This window comes from Phodopus roborovskii, unplaced genomic scaffold (genome assembly GCF_943737965.1).
Source record: "Phodopus roborovskii unplaced genomic scaffold, PHOROB, whole genome shotgun sequence".
NCBI classification, from domain to species: Eukaryota; Metazoa; Chordata; class Mammalia; order Rodentia; family Cricetidae; genus Phodopus; species Phodopus roborovskii.
Window position 1 is genome coordinate 2,936,795 of NW_026126549.1, and position 23,047 is coordinate 2,959,841.

The following is a 23,047-nucleotide window of genomic DNA, read 5'->3' on the forward strand; positions in this document are numbered from 1 at the left end:
GATCTAAGTCCTTCTTCTGACCTCCATAAGTACTGTACACACATGGTGCACAGACCTGTGGAGACAAAACTCTCATGCGTGTGAAATAAAAATAAAGAGAAAAAAATATCTCTATTAGCAAAAGCAAATGCTGTACTAAGTACAATGCATTAAAATGTGGTCCACAGACACTATTCACATTCTCAATTATAAAGTGAAAAATTGACCAAGGTCCTTTGGGGTATTGCTGCCAACTGGCTGACACTCTGCATCCACCACGATAGCTAATATCTACACTCCTTCATGCTTTGAGTTCACAGGGTATCAAATGAACTTCCCAGCATTCTTTTATTCCATTAATTCCCAAGGCCCCATGGTGCAGTTGCTACACTAATCCTTGTCCTAGAGATGGATAAAGAAAGGCCAAGGGGAAAACACAGCCTCAAGATTCCAGTGGGGAAACTGGGTTTTAAGCTCTTTCTCTTGACAAGAAGAATTCCCAACATAGAGAGCAGAGTAGCATCACAAGTATATCTAGTCCAACCTGCCCATTGTCTTAGTGTGCATAGGTTAAGGAAACTCAACTTCTGCATAGAGCAGAGGTCAGCCCTCTGCTTCAGTGTGTCTGCTCTGGACTCTGCCTTCAACCAGGTCACAGGTCACAAAGGCCCATTGAGGAGCACAGAGCAGTGGTTATCATCTACAGACAGTACCTTCCTGTGTGGCACCCTCTGCAGATCCTTAAGAACATTCCATAAACATGATTCACGATCCTCTAGCCTGTGAAAAGGACAGTGACATCATTTTTCTCACCATTCAACAAAAAGCATAAAACATTCTTCATTCAGAGCCATGTGATATATCAGGGTCAGAGCCAAAGATTCTGCAGCTTGCAAAAGCAACAGGCACACCTGCTTTGCCTTCTCACATGGAAAGCAACATTGCTGCTAGACCCAGAGGGATTTCCCTGGAACTCATTAAAATAACATTGCTCCAGGCATTGTAGAACAACATCAGGTGTGGACAAGGCCCATGATGTTCTGAGATCTAAGAAATCACACCAGAGGGAGAATTGTCCACCTAACTTCAGAACTGGAGCAAAATTCATGAATCCAGCCCTCTCAGAGATAGCTGTTTTTCTGACTTGTGGTAAAACAAAACAAAGAAACCATGAGGGAGATGATCCAAAATTTTATTTCATTTACCAGGTAAATACAATATACATATTTTTTTCTAGCTTGCATTTAGGGATGAAAATTGATTAGATGATAGGGTGAACCCTGTTCAAATGTTGTCATGTCTTTGGAATTTCAGAATTACTTTCTGGATAAAGCCATGACTACTCATCATGAGTACACATAGTGCAAACATCAGATCCCAAATGACCTGCAGGTATAGCAGCACTGACCTGGGCTCATAGAAGCTCATAGAGACTGAACTGACAACTAGGGAACCTGCATGGGACTGACCTAGCCCTGTGCATATATGTGACAGTGGTGTAGCTTGATCTTCTTGTGGGACTCCTAACAGTGGGAGCAGGGGCTGTCTTTGACTCTGTTGCCTGTTTTGGGGACTTTTTCTTATGATGATATTGCTTCATCCAGCATTAATAGAGGCAGAGATGCCTAGACTCACTGCAACTTAATTGATATCAAAGGGAGGCCTGCCCTTTTCTGAAGAGAGATGGAGGAGTCAATGAAGGTGGAAAAGGGGAGGTGGGAAGGAGGGACTGGAAGGAGAGGAGGGTGGGGAAACCACAGTCAGGGTGTAAAAACAAACAAAAATAAAAACAAAGAATACACCATTAGGAGTCAGTTTAATATTGTGTTCCTTCAGCAGAGTAATAGTAGTATGTCCTCCTTTGGACTCTATGTCTTAATAAGCCAAAGGTTCTTGTCCCAGCTAACAGTGCCAGGTATGAGTTCCATATTTAGAAAGAACCTAAAAGTGGTTGGTTACTCCTATAACATTCATGCCACTATTACATTGGTGGGCATATCTTACCAGGCAGTTTCACACCTGGGTAACACTGGTAATTACTTCTCTCCCCCAGGAGCACACACAGCACTTTCTAGCATTGTAAAAAAGCAAGCCAGGAAGGATGAAGCTTCCAGGTGAGTACCAGCCTGATTTCTTCATGTTCTGTGACTTAAGTATGTGAAGTCTTAATAGTACCTTACTGTCAAGTTCTAGAGAGCAACTAAGAGCAAACACAATATTCCATAATATCTGGGTGTTGTAGAATATTTGTACACTATGTGAAGATATGTTGCTGTGATTGGTATAATGAAAAGCTAAACAGCTAGGCAGGACTTCGAGACAGATGAAGTCAGAGGGATGAATCGAGGTGTATGTAAAATACTAGGGGATGTGGCACAAGTTGGACATATACGACAGAGGGAAGGTGACAGACTTAGATTAATAGAAACACATTAATTAAGTTATAAGAACTAGTTATAAGCCTAAGCTAGGGCCAAACTTTCATAATAAGTCTCTGTGTCATTATCTTGGAACATTATCAGCCAATTATTCCAATTGAGGTAACCCATTCCCAATACTGGGCTTTTTATTTGTTGGTCTGTAGTATCCAATAGGAGGCTGGTTTCCCCGTTATAGAGTAACTCCACTTAACATCACTTTACATGTATATATATTTCCAATTGAGGAGGCTTATGAAGTAGTTTTTCTTGTAACTATTTCAGAAGGACTTTAATGTTATCTCTCCCTGAGTTCCCCCTTCATCCTAACCTTATTTAACCCTTCCCGTTCCATTATTCTTTTTCCCCTTTATATACCAGATGGCAAAAAATGCTGATGAGGCTGTGAGGTCATGGAGAATCCTTATCCACTGTTTGTGAGCTATGAATTTATGTAATCACTATGGAAATCAGTGTAGAGGCATCTAGAAATCCCAGAGTAGAACTACCATATGAGCCATCTCTATCACTCCTGGGCATATACACAAAGAACCCCTTACCCTACTCCACAGGTATATCCATGTTCATTGTTGCTCTGTTCACAATAGCTGAGAAATAGTTTCTGTGTGGATGCCCATCAACTGATGAATGAGTAATAAAAATGTGGTACATAGGCACAGTGAAATTTTTTAAACTGTAAATAAGAAAGGAATTGTGGAACGTGAAGATATATAGATGAAACTGGGAAACAATTATATTTAATGATGCCCTTGGCTCCCTAATTGGATTATTTTAATATTGGAGGCACAGTGAGAAATCCAAAAGAAAGGAACCAGTTTAGTGATAAAATGCCAAACTATGGGTGATATGTCTGACTAACAGAAGAACAAAATACCGAAAAGACAAAACTGTAATTAGTTACTGAAGAAAAATTGTTTTCTTTGTGTGGTGTATCTCAATTTCACCCAAGCCATTCCAGAGGTTTGAAAAAGATCATTGAGTCATTAATGAATCCTCTCACTTATGAAAATGTCTATGCTAGGTGACAAATATATGTACATAGCTATAATATCTATTATATATACTTTACCAAGAAGATATCCAGGTCTCTAATAAGATTTGAATACCAGGAGCACTTTGCCATGCCAGTAACATACCTTACGTATAATACAGTTGGGATTTGATAACCTCCTCAGAAGTCACAGAATTTAAGAAACTGAAAATCCTTAAAGAATTTAATAAAACTTTGTTTTATGGAGAAAACTAAAATTCAAAAGTGTCTTTTGAAGTCAAGATCTTTCCAAGTCATTAGCATGCTTAGTACTCAGATATGTATTTTCCAATGTCAGCTCAAAAGCATGCAGGAAATACATCCCTCTTAACCAAAGAGGGGGGGGGGGGGAGAACAAACAAACATGGAATCACATCTATAACACATGAAAGACTCATGTCCTGAGCTGAACTACAGGATTAAAGTTAGATATAAAGGATGGGTGTTGGGCTTGGAGAACAGTCAAAAGGCAATCAGAAAAAGTCCCAGAAACAACACTGTGACAGAATATTAGGCCTGCTGAGGAGCAGACCCAAGCCAGTATTTCAGTGATTGCTCACTGAAGCTGAAGCTAGGATGAGAGACGATGACCAATAAGGTTCACTTAGACTGCTTTTTTATACAATGTAGGACATCTGCCCAGAGTGGCACTGCCTACAGTGGTGCCAATCAAGGAAATGTCCCAGACTTGCCTCCAGACAATCTCATGGAAATATTTTCTCGATTCAGATTCCCTCTTCCCAGAAGGACTTTAGCCTGTTTTGACAGAAAACAAAACAAACAAACAAAAAAACAAAAAGCATACAAACATGCCTCCCTCTCCAAAGGGAACAAATGGGTGATGGAGAAACTCCAGTTAATGGATGTGCATTAAGGTGAGTCTACTAAACACTTCCCACCAACCCCTTCTGCTGCCTTCACGAACCTGTCACCCTGTGGCACCCACTGACCTATCTCTGAAGATTACCTCTTCCAGAAATGCACATCAGTGAAATATATTTATATTTGGACTTTGTTAGTATATTTTAGAGCTTGTGTGCACAAATAGCTTATCAAATGTGCCTTTTACAATGGTGTATTGAAGTGCTAATTTTTACATGATGGTTTAACTGGAAAATGGAATAAACATGTTCCCATTTTGAATTTTAAAGCATAGCAAAATAAAAAAAAAAATACAAAACAAAAGAAAAAATCCCCTTGGGCTATTAATGGTCTAAAATAGACTAACAAGGTCTTCAGCACTATTAGGAACCAGAAAACTGAAAACTACAAATACAACATTACATTTGTCAGACATTTTCAGAATAGTATTTCAACTCAGTAACTACTTTGTTTTCTCTACTTTCAGGATAAAGAAAAATATTTTCAGTGAATAGTTTTGTCATTTTTTAATTCTGTGTGCCACAAGTTTGACAAGTTTTTAACCCTGCAGGTTTTCTGAAGATTTAGTGTTAACTTCAGAAATAGACCAATTTATTTACCACAAGGCAAACCTAATTAGTTAAGCTCACAAAAATGCAATACTTAATTTTCAGAACCTGATGTGCTTAAGAAAGTGTTTGTGCTTTTCAATTAGAACAGCTCTGTTTTAATTGGTCCTCATTTGAATAAGTAATCATTTTAATGTATTTGCACAATCACAGGACATTGTGCTCCATCAGTTGATGATGTTCTCATTAGCTGCAGTGGGACTTGAGCACAAGGCCAGGGGAATTATTTCTACCTGTGATGCAAAAGCCACAATCTTGCCACCAAAGCTCATACTTCAGGGTTTTTTTGTTTTTTTTTTTTTTTTTTTTTTTTGTTTTGTAACTATTCAGAAACATTTGTTAATTATACTTTTGACTAAGGACTCTTTCAACCCTTAAATGTCAGTAATTTAGTAACTAAAATTTCAATTTCCCTATTTTTAAGGGTTTAATGAGTAAAGCAACAGCTTAAAACCCAAGTAATAGAAATGCAGTTCAAGTCTAGCTTTTGCACCTGGTTTGGTGCTGAATAAGGGCAATTCATGGATAGCAAAACAGAAGTAACTGCCTAGACCAGAGACATGAGATTGGGATTTATTTATTTATTTATTTATTTATTTATTTATTTATTTATTTATTTATTTATTTATTTCAAGGCAGCTTGAAAATACACAGGACATGTGGGGGGGATAAGCTAAGGACAGGCTATTCTCATCTACCCATGAAAAGCATAACAAGACAACTCTTCCTTATGCCAACAATGTCTTGTTATTCCCAAGCCATCACAAACACAATCCTAAATAAACTTTAAAGAAAGCGAAAATGCTTGTTAACTAATATAAATATGGAGGGTACTATTGAGAAAGTACTTGTGTCTTTTGCTTTTGATAGTAAATGTTTTATTTCTGAAATTTGGGTTTTAAAACAAGCATGCGATGAGATAAACTACTTGAGAAATTAAGCTTTTATTTCTAAAATATCCTGGGGGTTTATAAAAATGGATTTAACATTTCAGTGAACACCAGGCAAAAACAGGTTGAATGTGAGGTATTGCTTGGGTAGACTTGCTGAATTTGAATTGACAGAAGCATCTTCAAATATGGTCTCAATCTGTCACTTTGCTACTGACTCAGTATCCTTGAGAATACATAACATCTATAGCTACTCTTTTGTTCAAAGGTCTAAATGTTTTTATTTATATAGGGGAAGATGACATCATTTCAGAACTGAAGGTGTCTTTCTGAGAAGGCACTGTACTATTAAGATAACAACTAATTTTAAAGATAATGGACTGGGGTGATTTAGATGAGACTGGCCTTAACACAGGTCCATGTTTGAATGCACAGTCCCCAGTGGAACTGTTTAGGAAGGATTAGCAAATGTGCCCTTGTTAGAGGTGTGTCACTGGGCTTGGGCTTTGAGGTTTCAGAAGCCCATACCATTCCCAGTTTTTCTCTAATACTCTCTATATATGCACTTACAAATAAGGATATAAGTTCTCAGGTAGTGGGTGCTCCAGGAGCCATGCCTACCTGCTTGCTGCCATGTTCCCTGTTGTAATGGTCATGGACACTAACCCTCTGCAACTGTAAGCCTCCAACAAACTCTCCCATAAGTTGCCTTGGTCTTGGTACTCTGTCACAGAAACAGGACAGTACAATGACCTTACTTGGCTTTAGAGCATATTTGAGTACAATTATGACTGATGTTTAAGATTAAAAATACATAATTAGAAAATACCAATTATATATTATTTCAGGATGCCCAAACTCATCATTAGAAACATACTTCAAAAATCTTCTACTATATTCATTCTACATATGAATATTTGATGAGTCTTTTAAAATTTAAGAATTTATAACCAGGAGTGGTGGTATAGGCCTGTTACCCTTCATGAGAACCACTGAAGAAAGAAGACAGAGAAAAACAAAACAAAAAAAATGAACTTTAAAGTCCTCCCCATCTTCCACCACTATAGCTCCTAGCCCTTTCCCACTGGTCTCTGTTATCTAACAACAGTCCCTTTTCACTCTATTTTCTTCATTTTATTCTACCTCACACATCTGATAGTTTTCTAAGTATTGCTTATTTCATCTAACACGATGAACTCCAGTTCTGTCCATTTACTCACAAATAACATGATTTCATTATTATCAACATTCCTAATATAAATGCACAAAATGTTATTATGAAACTCACTTTGTAGATTTGATTTTTAAAAGATGAGCAAACTTTGTGTCAGCACATGAAGAATGAAGTTTGTTGAAACAGAATTATAGCAAAGATGGAAAATATGCTCTTACACCATAGGTATAATTAACCAACCACGTGTAAAATATGACTTTGGAATGCACATAGGTATACATGAATTGCTCAGTAGTGCACTTATCATTCCACTCACTGAATAAGACCAAGTGTGAGGTATGAAATGTGTCAATTTGTTGTTCTCATAGTGCTTTTCAATTATTCAAATGGTGAATGTAAGCTATGCTAAGTGCTCAATGAAGACTGTCACACAAGATTTCTGAGACATACTGTATCAGATTTCAACATACACATACACTTGGTTACATTACACTGCTTTTCACTTGGCGTTTCATGAGAAAGTGCTATACATACTAATGTGCTAAGCAAATTCTTAAATTAAATGATGTATCAGATACAATTCCACTATGTAGCCATATTTATAGAAAAAAATAATCAAATGTTAAATCTCTTATCTTGGTACCTGCTTCGTTGAGCACAGGAATAAATTATATGCCAGTAGTACACAAGTACATTTAAATACAACAGAGCCAATACCACCACAGAACCATACAATACTGATTTAAATAAAAAGATTTTGATGAAGAGAAGCAACAAATGATAAGAAAATTAGATTTATATGGGGAATTGGACAACAGTGGGTTAAATATAACCAAGTATGAGATAATTTCTCAAGCATATTAACAGAAGACTTCACCAATTTGCCCCAATAAGAACTATATAAAATGAATTGAAAATAACAGTATTAGGAGCTAAAAGGTCAGCCTGGGCTGCAAGAAATCCTGTTTCAACAGTCAGTCTCCAAAAGCAAACAAAGAAGCAGAGAAGGGGGAAAGGACTATGAAAAGATGGGACACATGCTTCAAAGTGACTGGCTGAGTGTGAAAATGTGCTGAAACTCACCATCAGTATCTAAACCCAGACTATCAGGAATAAAGGAAGAACACGCCTGAGGCTCCCTTTCTACTTGACAACTTACTCTAAAATAAAGCATTGGCATACTAGGTTAGCATTTTTTTTTTTTTTTTTTTTTTTTTTGGCTGCTGGCCAAACTTTATTTCCAATTCCATCCTTGTTCATAACTACTACAGAATATTGCCCAGAACCTGAGATGTTAAAGCCTGGAATCTACACAGAAGATTGCTAGGATTTCCCCAGATTCTCTCATCAGACGGTTTAATGACACAAACGACACAAACCAAGTGAGTTTAACATCAGGAACTAACTAACATCATCATTTGAAGGAAACTGCTTTTTACTTCGTGTTTGTGTGGTTCTATACTAGATGACTTCTATATTGAAAACTTGGTTTAAATCAGGAGTCAAAATCAAATCCTAATGAAAACAAGACAGAGAACAGTAGTTTAGTAAAAATAACTCGACAGCAGAGTTAATTGGGAAAAATTTAATAAGCATCAAATTCACTATACATTGATAACTGCAATACTGAAATTGTGAAATTTTAAATATTTTTTTCTCCAAAAAAAAAAAAAAAAAAAAAAAAAAAAAAAAGTTAGTGATTTCTTCTTCCTGGGACGTGTGGGCAGAACTATGCATCATGTGGCCAATCCAGAGTAGCTGGCACTGAAGTCTAAACAGCTGTTCACATTTCATCTCCACGAGATAGACTGTGAACTGCTTGTATCTCTGACTTCCAGCACAGATCTCATGAGACAATTTATAGGAATGTCAAATGTTTGGAGTACAAACTCATAAAGCTCTGCTTTGGGATTCTGCTTTGTTCAGCTTTATTTACTTCAGTGCACTTAAGGACAGAGCAAGTATTTTCTTTCCTAATTCACTGAAAAAATATTTCTGCAATAAGACTTGTTTCTTCTTTACTGTAACTGGGTTTTTTTTCAGAAAGATTATCAGCTGTGTGGCTGGTTTCCCAGTTGGTAAAAATCTATCAAAAACATCATAATATAATTTGTAAAGACAAAAATTGTCTGTCAAATGCTGCAGGATCAGGAAAGAAACTGTACTTCTTAGCTGTATAAGAACAAACACACAGAGCGAATGAGTCACCTGCAGGTGACTCCACACAATGTTCAACTGTCCTGTACGAATGGATAAATGAAAGGCTCATCTACTTCTGCTGCTTCCAGGCTACTGGTAATCGGCATGAACTGCACTGCAGTAGTTTGCTGGTCCAATTTGAAGAGTCCGAGGTCTTTTTTGTGAATTCATCCCAGACAAATCAGTTTAAAAGACGGAAATCAGGGCAAAGACTCCATACAATAAAGCACAAGGGTATGCCACTAAAAGTTGCTGTCCATCCATGGCTAATGCAGAAATAAAAATTTTGGAAGCAGAAAAACTACACCAGCCAATAATTGTTGCAGTGAGAAGAATTCCTACCATTCCTCTGCATCAGGGGGAGAAAAAAAAGGAAAGATGAGTAAGATTAAGATTGGATATTGGAAACCAAACCAAAGCAAACACCTATACCCTATTCTGAAACAAGGGGTTTTTAATGCGTTGTCTTGCAGAAGAAAGCACACGTGCAGTGCCACACTACCATACATTTGTGGAAACCCCAAGGTTTAGCACGTCTGTACAGCACTAGGTAAGCCTCATGACATTTTAAATTCACTTATAGACATGTGCAGAAACAAGACTATTTTGTCAAACTCAGAGATATGCTTGCATAGTGATTTCCAGAATGCTCACCCATTTAATGTGAACAGTGCAATCAATTATCTGCTTCCCTGCATTGGTACTACTGGCACTAGGGCCGGCTCCCTTTGCTGGGACGGGTGCAATAGCTTTCAGGGCCTCTCTCCATTTATAATACATAATACATAAAGCATACCCTTTCCCCATTACTACATGTGTATTTATTAATCATATGTTTTCAAGAAGCCCAACTGCTTCCAGATTGACATAATAAGAATACCAAGGAGGCTAAACATTATTGTAACAAGAATGAACCGAACTTTTCCATGTATTATTTAATGTTCACAACTATTCACTTCATTATAGCACTAGTAAATACTCTTGATCAAGGTAAAACTGAGATCGTATAGAAGAGTTCAAATCTCATTTTCACTTTCTTTGTTCATCACCCAAAACACACATAGCAAAGTTCAAATCTATATGAGGCCCAATAGATAAGTTTGCTGGACCAAGGTTTTATCTCAAACTGAAGGAGAAGTAAACCTTACTACAGAGAACTGGCCAAATACATCTCAGTTTAAGATCAGTACTTACTGTAAAGAAAATACCACTGCAAAGCTGGACAGCAGGATCATGGGAAGAAGACAATACCCCAGGACACTTGCCACACAACCAAATGAGACACCTGTCATACTCATTAAATTTAACAAACAAAACATTCCTAAACATCCAATTGCACTGATCCCATAGACATAGCCAAACTGGATTTTGCCAGCCTATGAGAAAAGAAAAGAAAATAGGTCACAATAAGAAGTGTCACTGGGGCTTCATTTCACATTAAATAACACATGCATAAAATACTCTATTCACAGGCACCAGAGTCTACAGAAGTGTATTGGAAGGAGACAAAGCAGACAGGCTCCGCACTCTTCTATTTTAATAATAATAATAATAAAAAAATGTCCTCAGAATATATTCTGAGTACACATAGAATATATTCTGAGTACACATAACTTTTCTCTTTTCCAATCCTCCAAGATACCCCACACTACTTAATATCCTTTCTTTATCTCTTTAAAACAAACACAAATATACAACACATACAAACACATAAACCCACAAAAACCACAAAATTGGAAACTAAAATATTCAAGCAAAAGACCAATAGCAAAATAAAATAAAGTAACAAACAAAAAATGCCCAAGCAAAGCTGTATGAGACAAAGTCCTACAAAAACACCACTGAGTTCCTTTTGTGTTAACCATCTACTCCTGGGCATGGGGCACACCCTGAAGTATGGTTAATATACCCAGTGAGACTCTACTGGCAAAGACTAAATTTTCCCTTTTCTGTTGAGAACCAATTACAGACAGGTTCTTGGTCAGGAGCAGAAGTCCACGACCACTTTTCCCTCAGTGCTGGGACCCTTTCTGGCTTGAATCTGTGCAGGTCCTGACTTCAAATGCCAAATTCTTAACTTTGACACATCATTTCCCAACACAGAATTTACTATATTTCTTGGTAGCATTTAAGCTTAACATACAACTGAACAAATAAAAGGACAAGCAATCTAGGAAAGCCAGGGCCCAGGGAATAGGGTGAGAAAACCAGGTGAGTATGACGGAAAGGAATTTTTTTTTCTTTTCATTGTTTTTCCAAATTCTATGTTGGATTCTACAGTTCTTTGATTAAAAACAAAAGCATACACCTTGGAAGTCCTGCTCTTAAAAAACATATTAGCTAAGCATGGCAGCAAAAACTTTAGTCCCAGACTCAGGCAGAGGCAGGCAGATCTCTGAGTTCAAGGCTAACTTGATCTACATAGTGAGTTCCAGACCAGGCAGAGCTATACAAGTGAGACCTTGTCTAAGATAAATTATTGAATGGTTTTCAGACAGCAGTCATGTGGTAAATTATAACCTTCCCACATGAAAACAAGTGTGCAGACAAATCTCAAGAAGGGGGTCTTTGCTTTGTGAAACTTTTGTTACACAAGATTAAACCTTGAGAATGCCTCTACAGATTGAGGCCTTTGCTGGACATAGTGTTTACCTGTAAATATCCGATATAGCTGTGGCAGTTTGAAAAAGCTGAGTTCACTGATGAATGAATAAATGGAGCAATAAATAATAAATTCTACTTTGCACAGGGCTCTTAACTTTGCAAAGTGTTGCTGCATAGCCTGTCCTGGTTTTCTTGTCCTTTGTTTTGAGACAGGGCTTCACTCTAACCCAGATTAGTCTCAAAGTCAGAGAAATGGTCCTGCCTCAGCCTCTGAAATGCTGAGAGTATAGGCATAAGACTCCATGCTCAGCTTCCTGTCTGTTTTTCTTCAAAACAAACTGGGTGTGATGGCACATCAAAACAAGCCTGTTAAGGACTAGTGGGCAACAAAAGGTTATTATCCACCAAATAGATGAGAAGGACTAAGCTGTCAGGTTAAGGGTCAAGTGGAAGACTGTATGTAAGCCAAGGTCTTCTAGTATTGATATCATTTCCTATCAATAACATTATTTATCTCTTGAAATTCAGATTAAGCGAAAACAAATAGCAACTTTTTCTTTCAATATACTTTAATATTCTGGGGGAACCAAGAGGTAGAGATAAAAACTTGCCATTCTTTAATATTTTCATTCATTAGAAGTTAAAATGTAAAGGAAAGTCATACAATAAATACTGACCAAGTCCCAGACATTTGCCATGGCTAATTTTAACCCTGACACAGCCTAGAATCAATGAGCTGCTGTCTATTCAGATTAGTCTATGGCCATGTCTGTGGGGGACCGCCTTGAATACACTGACATGGGAAGAGGACTGTCCTTAAACGCAATTGACACTAGTCCCTGTGTCTGTGCTCTGACTGTGTAGAAACGGAGAGCTGAGTGATGGGCAGGAAGGCATCTATTTCTGTCTGCTCAGGACTGTGGAAGGAAGAGACTATCTGCAGTCCCTGACATCTGGACATTCAGGCAGTGATGGGACAGACAGTAACCGGGAACTGAGCTAACATAACCACTTCTCCTTTAGGGTCCACCAGCCCTAAGTCCTCTTGGTATTTTACCACAGAACATAAATCAAACTAGGCCAAGATTAAATAAAACCACTATCTCTATTTTCTTTTTAAAGTACAAAACACATTATTGTCAGCGTCTTAAAAGTAAGAAATTCTGATGCTTACCTTTTCATATTTTCCCCTAACAGTTGGACTACTTCTTACAAGGTATTTTTTTTTTTTTTTTTTTTTTTTCTGTCCTTGAAATAGTATGTCAATATGCAACCCAGGCTGGCCTAGAATTCACAATCTTCTTGCTAGTCTCTCAAGGCTCTGATTACACCTGTGTTCTGTCTTCTAAACTTGGCTCAAAAAGAAAGTTTTTACATATGTTGCCCAATACTTAACTATTCATAATAAAATAAGGAATTGGTTTAAATCCTAAAATCAATCAAAGATTGAGGTTCCAAATGTCTTCTGATAGAATAATTAGAATTCTTCAGTCTTACCAGTAACAGCGTGGCTCCAAAGGCAAGGCAGAACACCACAGGCCCTGCCAGGTCCGTTTCATTCATAATGCTGCCGTCAGCTACTCTCAGTGGGTGCAGCACCGTTAGTGTTTTTTGCCAGATGTGATCAAAATTGATACCCAACTCTTAAGATACAAAGAAAAGAGGCAGTCAGTTAGAATTTGTGATATGCCATTAGCAGTTACAGACATTTACCTAAAATGTTTACACTAGAAAGCCCATTACTCCTCAGAATGAAAGACAAATAGCTACTTCTTCCATTTTAAAATTGTTTTCAGCACTGGTTATTCTTGTTACAAATTTTAGGATCTTCGGTGTTTTCTAGGATCAGTCAGCACTAGGAACAGGACACAACACTAAACAAAGAAGGTACAGCAATGGTCAATTGCACTTTACTATTTTCTGGACCGTTCTACATGCTGCTGATTCTGCTGATGCCTAACTTCTGCTTTAGAAAGGGTATGGGCATGCTGAAACAGACACATTCTACCTCATACTCACAGAACAAGAGCATGTGGACATGGCTATCGAAAGGGATGCTTTACCTGGGGCTGCAGGAATACCCAGGTACCCCAAGAGATTACATATAATTATGGCTCTAGGCATCTGTGTTCATATTTCTGTAGTATCATTTGTGAATCAACACGTTTTTATGCATTCAACAGTTCTGCTGATTTATTTGCACAGAACTATAAATACCATGCTAACTGCTTTCATAACGTCCATGGGAAAAATGTAATTAATAATCTGAAATAACAGCCAATACATTGTCATATTAATTATTACTTCTTCAAAGAAATGTCCCTTTTGGCCCAATATAAACTCTCTTCTAAATAAGTTACTGACTAAAGGTAATCTACTGTTTTTTCATAGGAAAGGACAACATCTCCAATTCAGGCTTTGTTCACTAACCGGCTGAAGACTAGAGTATATGCTGAGCACCTCTAGTCTCAAAATCCATAATCTGAAATGCTCTGAAATTCAAAGCTTTGAACACCAATATAATGTTTAAGATGTTCACAAATACTATAATCCTAGCATTTGTGAGGTTGAGGTAGGAGAACTGCTACAAGTTTTTGGTCAGCCTGGATTTCATAGCAAAATCCTGTCTAAGAGAAAAACAAAGCAAGGGGTAGCATTTCAGACTTTCCAATTAAGGGTGCCAAACCAGTGATGTTGACAGACATCCTAGAAAATTCTAACTACTTTAACATGGGAAATATTTCTGGCCTCATGCTTTTCAGACAGGGTCTTCAATCTGTACCAATTGCATCCTACCTTCTAACAAAGGAGGCTCCTCCTCAAAGCTGTCTCCATAGTATGGCTGAGATGTAGTTGGAGGATAGGCCTGCGTTGGTTGGTAAATCTGCCCTGTGTATGTCTGCTGTGCCTGCATCATGTCTGGAGGAACAAATCGACCTTGCTGCGAGTAGTCATAGCCAGCATACTGCCTGTGCATCAGAAGAGAACTTTAAGTTTTACTCTCAGTATTTTAACCAATTATTGACAGTTAGTATGTTCATATTCCTTTCTCTCTCTCTCTCTTTCTTTCTTCTTTCTTTCTTCCTTCCTTCCTTCCTTCCTTTCTTTCTTTTTTCCTTGACAGCTAAGGAATACTTAATTATTTCCAAATCCCTTTCTAGGACATCCATAAAGAAACCGTGACTGACAGGCTGACAATCCACAATGAGAAGGATGTTCTCACAGAGAATGCTATTACTGTCAGCATTTATGTCAGCACACATGCAGATAAACTATCACACTTTTGAACATCAGGGTATCAACAAATATTTAAGCCACAGTTATTATCTTCCCCTCCTAGTGACACAGAAAGGATGTTACAATAAACTACTCTGAAATAAATGCATGCCGCAGACGATAAATGAAGGTTTAGGATGATAGAGATTTTCCATAATTTGGATATATATGGAATCATTATTCTTTCCTATACTTCATAGGATGGTAGTTTGCAAATGAGAGGACCTGCCAAGGGAACATCAATTTTAAGCATGTCCTTTGTAAAAAGCTTTCTTAGTATAACAAAAAGTTATGATCCTAGGTCTCTTGTGTTTAAAGTTTCAGTGAATGGCCACTTACTGCCTCCCTAGATTTACACTAAACCCCAAGTCTTCAGGAAGAACACTATACTGTACCTTGGCATTTTAGTGACTAGGAGGGAAGACAACTGCACTAAAGCCCTGTGTGTAAATACCTGTCTCACTGTATGTCCAGTGTTCCAGTGGACTAATCTTATTATATACTGAGTAGTGTGAAATTAAAATAATTATTTTAAAGATATTTTAAATCAAAGCCTAGAAATATTTAGCCTACTTGTTTTTGATTTCCTGATTTTTGTGTAAAAAATGCAAAAATGTAATGATAACCATTATATTAAGATTTTTTTAAACAACTGATTTTAAATTAATTGTCTTAAATTTAAAAATTAAAGCAACGGTAAATATTTTGCTATCCAAAGTCATTTTTAGAAATTTTAATAGTACATACAATGTATACTTGCAAAATATACAGTTTTGCCATTCAATATAAGATTTGTTGCTGTATTGTCACAATTGCAAAAGGCAGAAAATCAGCTGTTAAGTAAATATAATGTAACATGTGCATAAGAAGTTATGCACCTGCTAAGAAGAATAAAGTAGTTTTATGTATACTGATAAATAACAAGAAATAATGAGGGAAAAAAGTAACATTGAAAATACCACATTACATACTTTACGGAAAATAAACACACTTTTATAACTTAGACTATTTCCAGAGTATACATGAGAAAATTCTAACCATAGCAGAAACCTGGAACTAGGGAGATGCAGAGTACTGGATTTTCATATAGACTTTTGTACTTTTAAATATGTCAGGCAACATTTATTTAATTCATTGAAGTTACCTGGTGACACAATACTTACCTGCTGGCAAGCTATGCCCACTATGCAAAAGTGACATAATGGTTACAGGAATAACTACTTTCTGATTGGATGCCTGGCCTGCTCCACAGGAAGGATTTCATATCTGGTACCATAAACTTGGTCAAAAGCCTATGGCTAGGGAGATCATAGATCATAGGGGAAACCTATTATTGTTCTTTTGCTAAATGGCCATATAGAAACTACATTCTGAATATTTATGCTTTATACCCACAGACTGGTGCTTGCTCTCAGTTTTGGTCTGCAGTCAATTAGAGACTCAGTACTAGTCAAAGTGCCAAGTATAAATATATAAATAACAGTGTTCAGCTGTGGACAAGCCGCTTATATCAATCTCCTACCACTCAAGACTCAGAAGTAGGGACAGAATGACCAGAAAACAGGAGGAAGCTGTGAAATGCTGACTTATGGATGACTGGGCTCGGCTGCTCCTCACAGAAGCTGATGGTCGCTGTGATTACTTGAACAAGCCTGCACAAGATCAAGGCCATCAAAAATTCTACCATGGCAAGGGGAAGGGCCCCTAAGGCCCCACCCTTTTGGGAAAGCCGTTGGCTGAGGACACAGCTACCAGGCAAGTAAGTTGCTTATGACCCAGTCAGTAGATGGCCACAAACCCATGTGCATAAGGCAGTACTAATCAGACTCAGGAGGTTATTAATAACCATAAAAAAAAGAGGCCATGAAGTTGGGAGGGAGATGGCTAGAAGGAACAAGGAGCCGGAAAATGGTAGTGGTAAATTGTTATGATCAATAACACTGAATAAACATAACAAAATTTCAAATTAAAAATCATTGGCTAATTCTAGAAGGAGTTATTGTAATAAGGAAGTGTGTGTGTGTGTGTGTGTGTGTGTATTTGGTTTTTTGAGACAGGGTGTGTCTGTTTTGCTTTGGAGCCTGTCCTGGAACTAGATCTATAGTTCCTTAACTCACAGAGAGCCATCTATCGCTGCCTCCGGAGTGCTGGAATTAAAGGCGTGCACCACCATCGCCCAGCAAGGAAGTATATTTTAACTACTGCAAATGTCCTAAATACACTTTTTCCACATTATTATGTTCAAACCACTGTATTTAATGTGAACTATCTCATATTAACTACAAGCCTATGTAATGAGTCTATATTGTCCTCACTACTGAGATATATAAACTGAAATTTGTGTTAAAATTATTTGACACTGTGGTTCAAAACCTGGTTACTTAACTCCATTGGTCACCCAACTCTTAATAACTAATAAACACTACTTCAAAATCCTTCTTTACACAAATTACTTCAAGATTACATCATCTGTACCTGCAGTTTCCCAGCTTTTCTGGAATGACAACATGTTGCTTTCTTCTTATGTGCACACCCATTCACACAAGAACAGCCTTTTTTTAAAAATCAGGATGAGCTAGTTGAGCAAGGATAACAATTTTCTTTTCCTGATTTAACATACTATGCTGATGTATTATTTGTCAGCATCTATCAGAGTCCATGGCACCATAAAAAATTTCCATACAGAGGTTTCTACAAGCTGATTAAACAGACTGTAGTTTATTCTTGGGGGAGGGGAGGAGATACAAAAGAAAACCAGAAGAGCACAGTAGAGCTACTGGTTCTAAAATGCTTAAGTCTTAAGAGTTCCTTACAGTCTTAAAATCTACCACAAACCAAAATTATTTTAGGAATTATTTACTATCAAGGAAATTAGGTGTTAAAAATTTTTATTAATTCAGCTGGTTGGTGGCACATGCCTTTAGGAAGCATGAGGAAGTATCTATCCTCATGTTCAAGGCCCACAAAGCAAGTTCCAAGACAGCCAGGACTGTTACACAGAGTAACCCTGTCTCAAAAAGAACCAAAAATTATTAATTCATTTAAAGTAACATTAACTACATTACACTTCAGAATAAAATAATTTTGGGTAACCTGGCGCTCACTATATATACCAGGCTGGCTTCAACTCAGACTACAGCTATACACCAACATACATGATCAAAAATATTTTTAATGCTACATTTGTAGTTTTGAAAACTCAATTTGCAAACAGAACTTAAAACAGAATCAATGAACTTTTTATGTGTGTTTACATTAAAATACATTGATTTGTCTTGCACTTTGAATGGGTGGCATTTCTCATATAATTCTGTAACATTACTGGCCACTTAAAATTATTATATATATATGTATGTATGTATGTATATATGTATGTATATATATATATATATATATATATTTCAAATGTTTCTGTATTCAATTCTAGAATATCACATTTGTTAAAAAACTGTTCCCAATTTCATCAGAAAACAAAAAAACAAAGTTTGAGTGCTAGAAAGTTACTGATGATAAATACAAGTTTTCTAACATTCTCATTTTGTCTAAAAACTTGAGACTGACCACTTGTGACAAGTACTAGCAGCTGTTCTTCACTTGCTAATTTTTGAAAAATTATCTGTGAAATACTAAATTCTGACAAAACACAGTGTGTCTGTTGTTTCAAATAAATATGGTCTCCATGAAAAGCAAGTAGTTGAACAAGCAAATTAAGCAGCCTGTGCATCTTCCTAGAGACAGTGTAATTTCAGTATGAAGAGAAGTGTTGTGACACAGAATACTAAAGAGATGTGTACTAAAGAACAGGACTGAACAATGATCACAATTCTTCTTGCTTCATTGGGTGAATCTTTAAATGAAGTTGCCTCACTCCACCTTCCCAAGTATACGGTGATGACAATTACATTAGTTTCTTGATTCAGATTCAGGTACCAACAGTTTTATACACTTTACTTTGCAATGTAAGTGCAACTGTTAATATATTTGAAAGGCACAGAATGCTTTAATATTGCTATGAAAACTATTTCTGAATACAGAAGATCTCTAAAAGGTGTCTGAAGAATCCTGTAGACTCTGGAGCTCACAGTGGGGACCACTGATTACAAACTAGAGGTACTGCAAGCAAGCAATACCACTCCAAAGGTGGGACTGTCATTCCATCTTCCAAATGTCATTCCATCTTCCAAATGCAGCGTGAAAGACAACACTGTGGGACTTACTACATCCCCATCCTGCCGGGACCTGTTCTGAACAATTTGAGTCACTGCTGATTGCAAACCAAACTGTTATGGCAAGCATCGTTTATACAGCAACACTTTCACAGCAGGCAAAGCAGCATATGCTAAATCAACACCGTCATAAGCTCTGCATACCAACAGCACAGATAAAACCTCTTAACTCAGGTTGTCTACTTACATTCATAAAAATGTTTCATAAAGATAAGTTAAAACAAATATATAACTGCTCTTACTTTTAAAAAGTAAGTGACTGGTATGACTATATATATTTTAGGGGTGACTCTATAAAACTATGTGGGATCTACCGATGTGACATGGTGAAATACTAGTAAGAGGAACCCATAAAACGTCCAAGCTGACCTCATATGGCAACTGTAGAACTGCAGCAAGGCTAATAAGTCAAACTCTTAAGGCAATCCAGCTAGTATGTTATCTGAACCTAGATTTTCCCTAACTAAAGTTATCACTGACTCCAGTTAACAAGTTAGCGAAGCAACTAGAACATGAGTTGGTAAGTTGAGATAATATTTAAAATATAATTAGGTGACAGATCTATTTGCAGGCACATATAGAAGCAAATGAATCTAAGTTTTCAATAAAGCATTAAAAACTCACATGTACTGTTACTTCGGCACCATACTTTTCTTTTTTTCAAGCGTAACTCAAGAAACCTGTATATGCTAGCTGACAGCTATGGTTATTAAAACATCTCCACTGGTATGAAGCAATGCTTTCTGCCACAGGAGTTGGTGAGAATGCAAGCAGAATACTCAACAACAGGGTATCCTCTGTTGTGGAAAAGTAACATCAGATAGTTGTTGAGTGTAGCAAGAGGACAAGGCAGATTTAAGTTACAAAAACACACAGCCAGCACACAAAACTGGAAAGAGATTAACCAGCAAAACTGCACTCTAAATGGAAAACTTCTAATTAGTCTAAAGATAAAAGGTTATTTGGTCAAAAAAGGCCACCATTGCAGTTAGGCTCTTCAAGGTTCTGCTGGTTTAGGGGTTTCCCAGGTGGATTCTGATCAAGCTTATATTCATTTGCTCTGAAGTACACAAAGCTCTCAGTAAAAATACTGTATTTTAATAAATGAACGGAAATCTCTTGGTACGATTTTTCTAATTCTGCCCAATTAACCGATTTGGAAAAAAAAAGTAATTGGCATATAGTTGAGAATTTAACAGAAAGAATAATCCTAATTCATAGAGGGTATTTTCTATACTCCTTTCATTCAACAGGTTAACATGCTATCTACCTATCTATTCCTCAAATTAAGTAGATTCAAATAACCTTTGGGTTATTAAAAAAAAAAAAAAAAACACAGCCAGAATTTTCTTTATGCTTAAAAAGTTTAGGTACATTTATTTACATCCACTAATATAAACAGATTCTAGTAGTGCCTGTATCTCATGGATTGACTGGGCTCATAACTTTCTTTTGCTGTCATCCCAGAATAGTCTTTATGAAATCTGATACGCAGATGTACACAGATGACACAAACTATATGAGGTTATATGCACATTTATATGGGTATTTATGAGTATATCCATTCCTGTAACTGTTGTAAGATTCTCAGAAGGATATAAGACCATCTGAAAGGGGGTAAGCACAAGAAACTCCTTCATTCAAGTGTAGACCAGTAAGATTTATGTCATCCATCCAAGGGACTAAGGGCATGTCTAGAAGACTAGAAAAGACAAGCTGAAAATCTTCAAAAGTATCCCAAACTCCAGATACTAGAGATGATCGTACTGTTAACAGTTCAGAACCTAGTCTTTGAATTCTCTTCTACAACCATAAGCTGATAACTTCTGGCACCAACCATACTACCTCTATATGAAGAGTAATGAAAATTAGTATCAACTGCCACATCAAAGTCACCTGATGACTCACAGTGGGGAGCTTACCCTGTTATCCTGTGTCACAGAGCTCTTTCAATAGCTGTTGATAAAGGTTTAAAGTCACACTGACTCATTTACCAAATAAGCTATCAAAAGACCATTTATTTATTTTTTAATTTTTTTTTTTTTTTTTTTAACATTCCAATCTCAGTCCCACCTCCTATCTGCTCCTCGGAGAGGGTAAGGCCTCACCTAGGAAGTCTACTAAATCTGTCTCATCGTCTCACTCAGGCAGGACCACCCCTCTCCCAACCTAGGCTGAGCAAGGTATCTCTCCATACAGAATGGGCTCCACAAAGTCAGTTTGTGCATTAGGGTTAGATCTTGGACCCCCTGCCAGTGGCCTCATATATGGTTCCAGATGCACCATTGTCACCTATATTAAAGGAGTCTAGTTTGGTCTTAAGCAGGTTCCCTACTTGTCAGACCTGAGTCAGTTATCTCTCACTAGCTCGGGTCATTGGAGTCTGTCATTTTTCGTGAATAAATAGCCTTATATTCTAGGTACCCGAAGCACCCAGCTGGACCATCTGTAAATATTATTTCAACAAGCTACTTTTTCCTCTTTGGCACTCTAGGAGACATTTTTTTCTTTTCAGAAAAATAAATTATACACAGGGTAAACCCTTCTAACCAAAACCAAATATCACATCTCTCCAGACCAAAAAAAAAAAAAAAAAAAGCGGTGGGGGGGCAATAAATCACATTCCCGAATAGGAAGAAACAAGTTCACATATTCATATTTAAAAGGCAGAACCAGACACTCTGAATAATTCACCCCGTTAACTATATATGGACTAAGTAAGTTGCCAAAGCTGAAAAGTTACTTGCTGTAGGGCCCTCCACTTCCTCCGTAGTCATAGGACTGCTGAGATTGCTCGTCGATGCTGTAACTTGTTTGGTAGAAACCGCTGTTCAAGTTATCAAAGCCTGACATTGCAACCGATCTGCAACAGAAGAGCGATGGCAAACACCGTTTACACCCTCGGTCCGACCGGATTTGTCCGTGGTGCTCTGCTTAAGCGAACACCCCCCCCAGAAGGCAGCAAGCGTTTCTGAGACCCGCATCAACACCTGGAGGTGGCCTGGGGGTGGGGGTGGGGAGAGCTGAGGTCCCAGAAGACCCTTGGACCCCGCGGAGCTGACAGGCCTGAGGCAGGGGGCGAGGTCCTGCGGAGGCGCCGCTTCGCCACGATAAAAACAGAGGCGGCGCAGCCCCAGGGTCTCGAGAGGGAGTCGGGGGGCCGAGGGGGAGACCGCAGCCCGGGTCAGCAGACCGGGGAGTCGGCTCGCACGACTGCTGCCAGAAGCCGAAGGGGGTCCACGGGCGGGGACACTCACCGAACGCTCCGGCGGCGGCGGCTGCAGCTCCAGCGGCCCCTGGTAACCCCCAAACTCAGGGCCAGACCCTGCAGTAGCCCGGTTGCTACGTGTCACCGGCCAAAGAACTGCTTCCGGGGCACGCACGCCCGCGCAGGCGTGCTAGCGGGATTTTTTTTTTTGCGCAGTCGTGTTTGGTTGAGCTCGCGGGTTGTGTGTGTGTGTGTGTGTGTGTGTGTGTGTGTGTGTGTGACAGGTGGGGGCGGGACTTACAGATTGGCAGGCTTGATTGATTCGCCCTGTGGAGGGCCAATGGGGAACAGGAAAACTGCTTCCGGCAAGGGTTAGCAGTGGAGGCTGGAGTGTCGCCGAGCGTCAGTGGTTGGTTGCTAGTTAGGAGGCAAGAAAGGACAGAAAGGCTGGGTGACTCGGGCAGCGCCTCCGAGTCTAAGATCATTCTGTGTTTGCCGCTGGAAACTTAGTACTGGCACCAGTAAATACTACG

The 23,047-nt window shown here is 38.1% G+C and overlaps 1 protein-coding gene across 1 annotated transcript; it reads right to left on the reverse strand.

Moving 5' to 3' along the window:
* Positions 1–8,571: 8,571 nt before the first annotated feature.
* On the reverse strand, positions 8,572–22,706 carry Yipf5 (Yip1 domain family member 5). The gene is made up of 6 exons (XM_051200777.1): positions 22,564–22,706; positions 22,050–22,169; positions 14,601–14,773; positions 13,302–13,447; positions 10,395–10,576; positions 8,572–9,549 (listed from the first exon to the last, which is right to left on the reverse strand). Exons 2-6 carry the CDS (start codon positions 22,157–22,159, stop codon positions 9,387–9,389), a joined length of 774 nt encoding a protein of 257 aa, XP_051056734.1. The 5' UTR covers positions 22,160–22,169; positions 22,564–22,706; the 3' UTR covers positions 8,572–9,386.
* Positions 22,707–23,047: the final 341 nt, after the last annotated feature.

Coding starts and splice junctions, on each gene's coding strand:
- Yipf5 (XM_051200777.1), bottom strand. CDS start 22,159: ATGTCAGGCTTTGATAACTTGAACAGCGGTTTCTACCAAACAAGTTAC. Junction 14,774..22,049: donor AGTGGAGGGCCCTACAGCAA/GTAACTTTTCAG, acceptor TCTGATGCACAG/GCAGTATGCTGGCTATGACT. Junction 10,577..13,301: donor TTGGAGCCACGCTGTTACTG/GTAAGACTGAAG, acceptor CTTTTCTCATAG/GCTGGCAAAATCCAGTTTGG.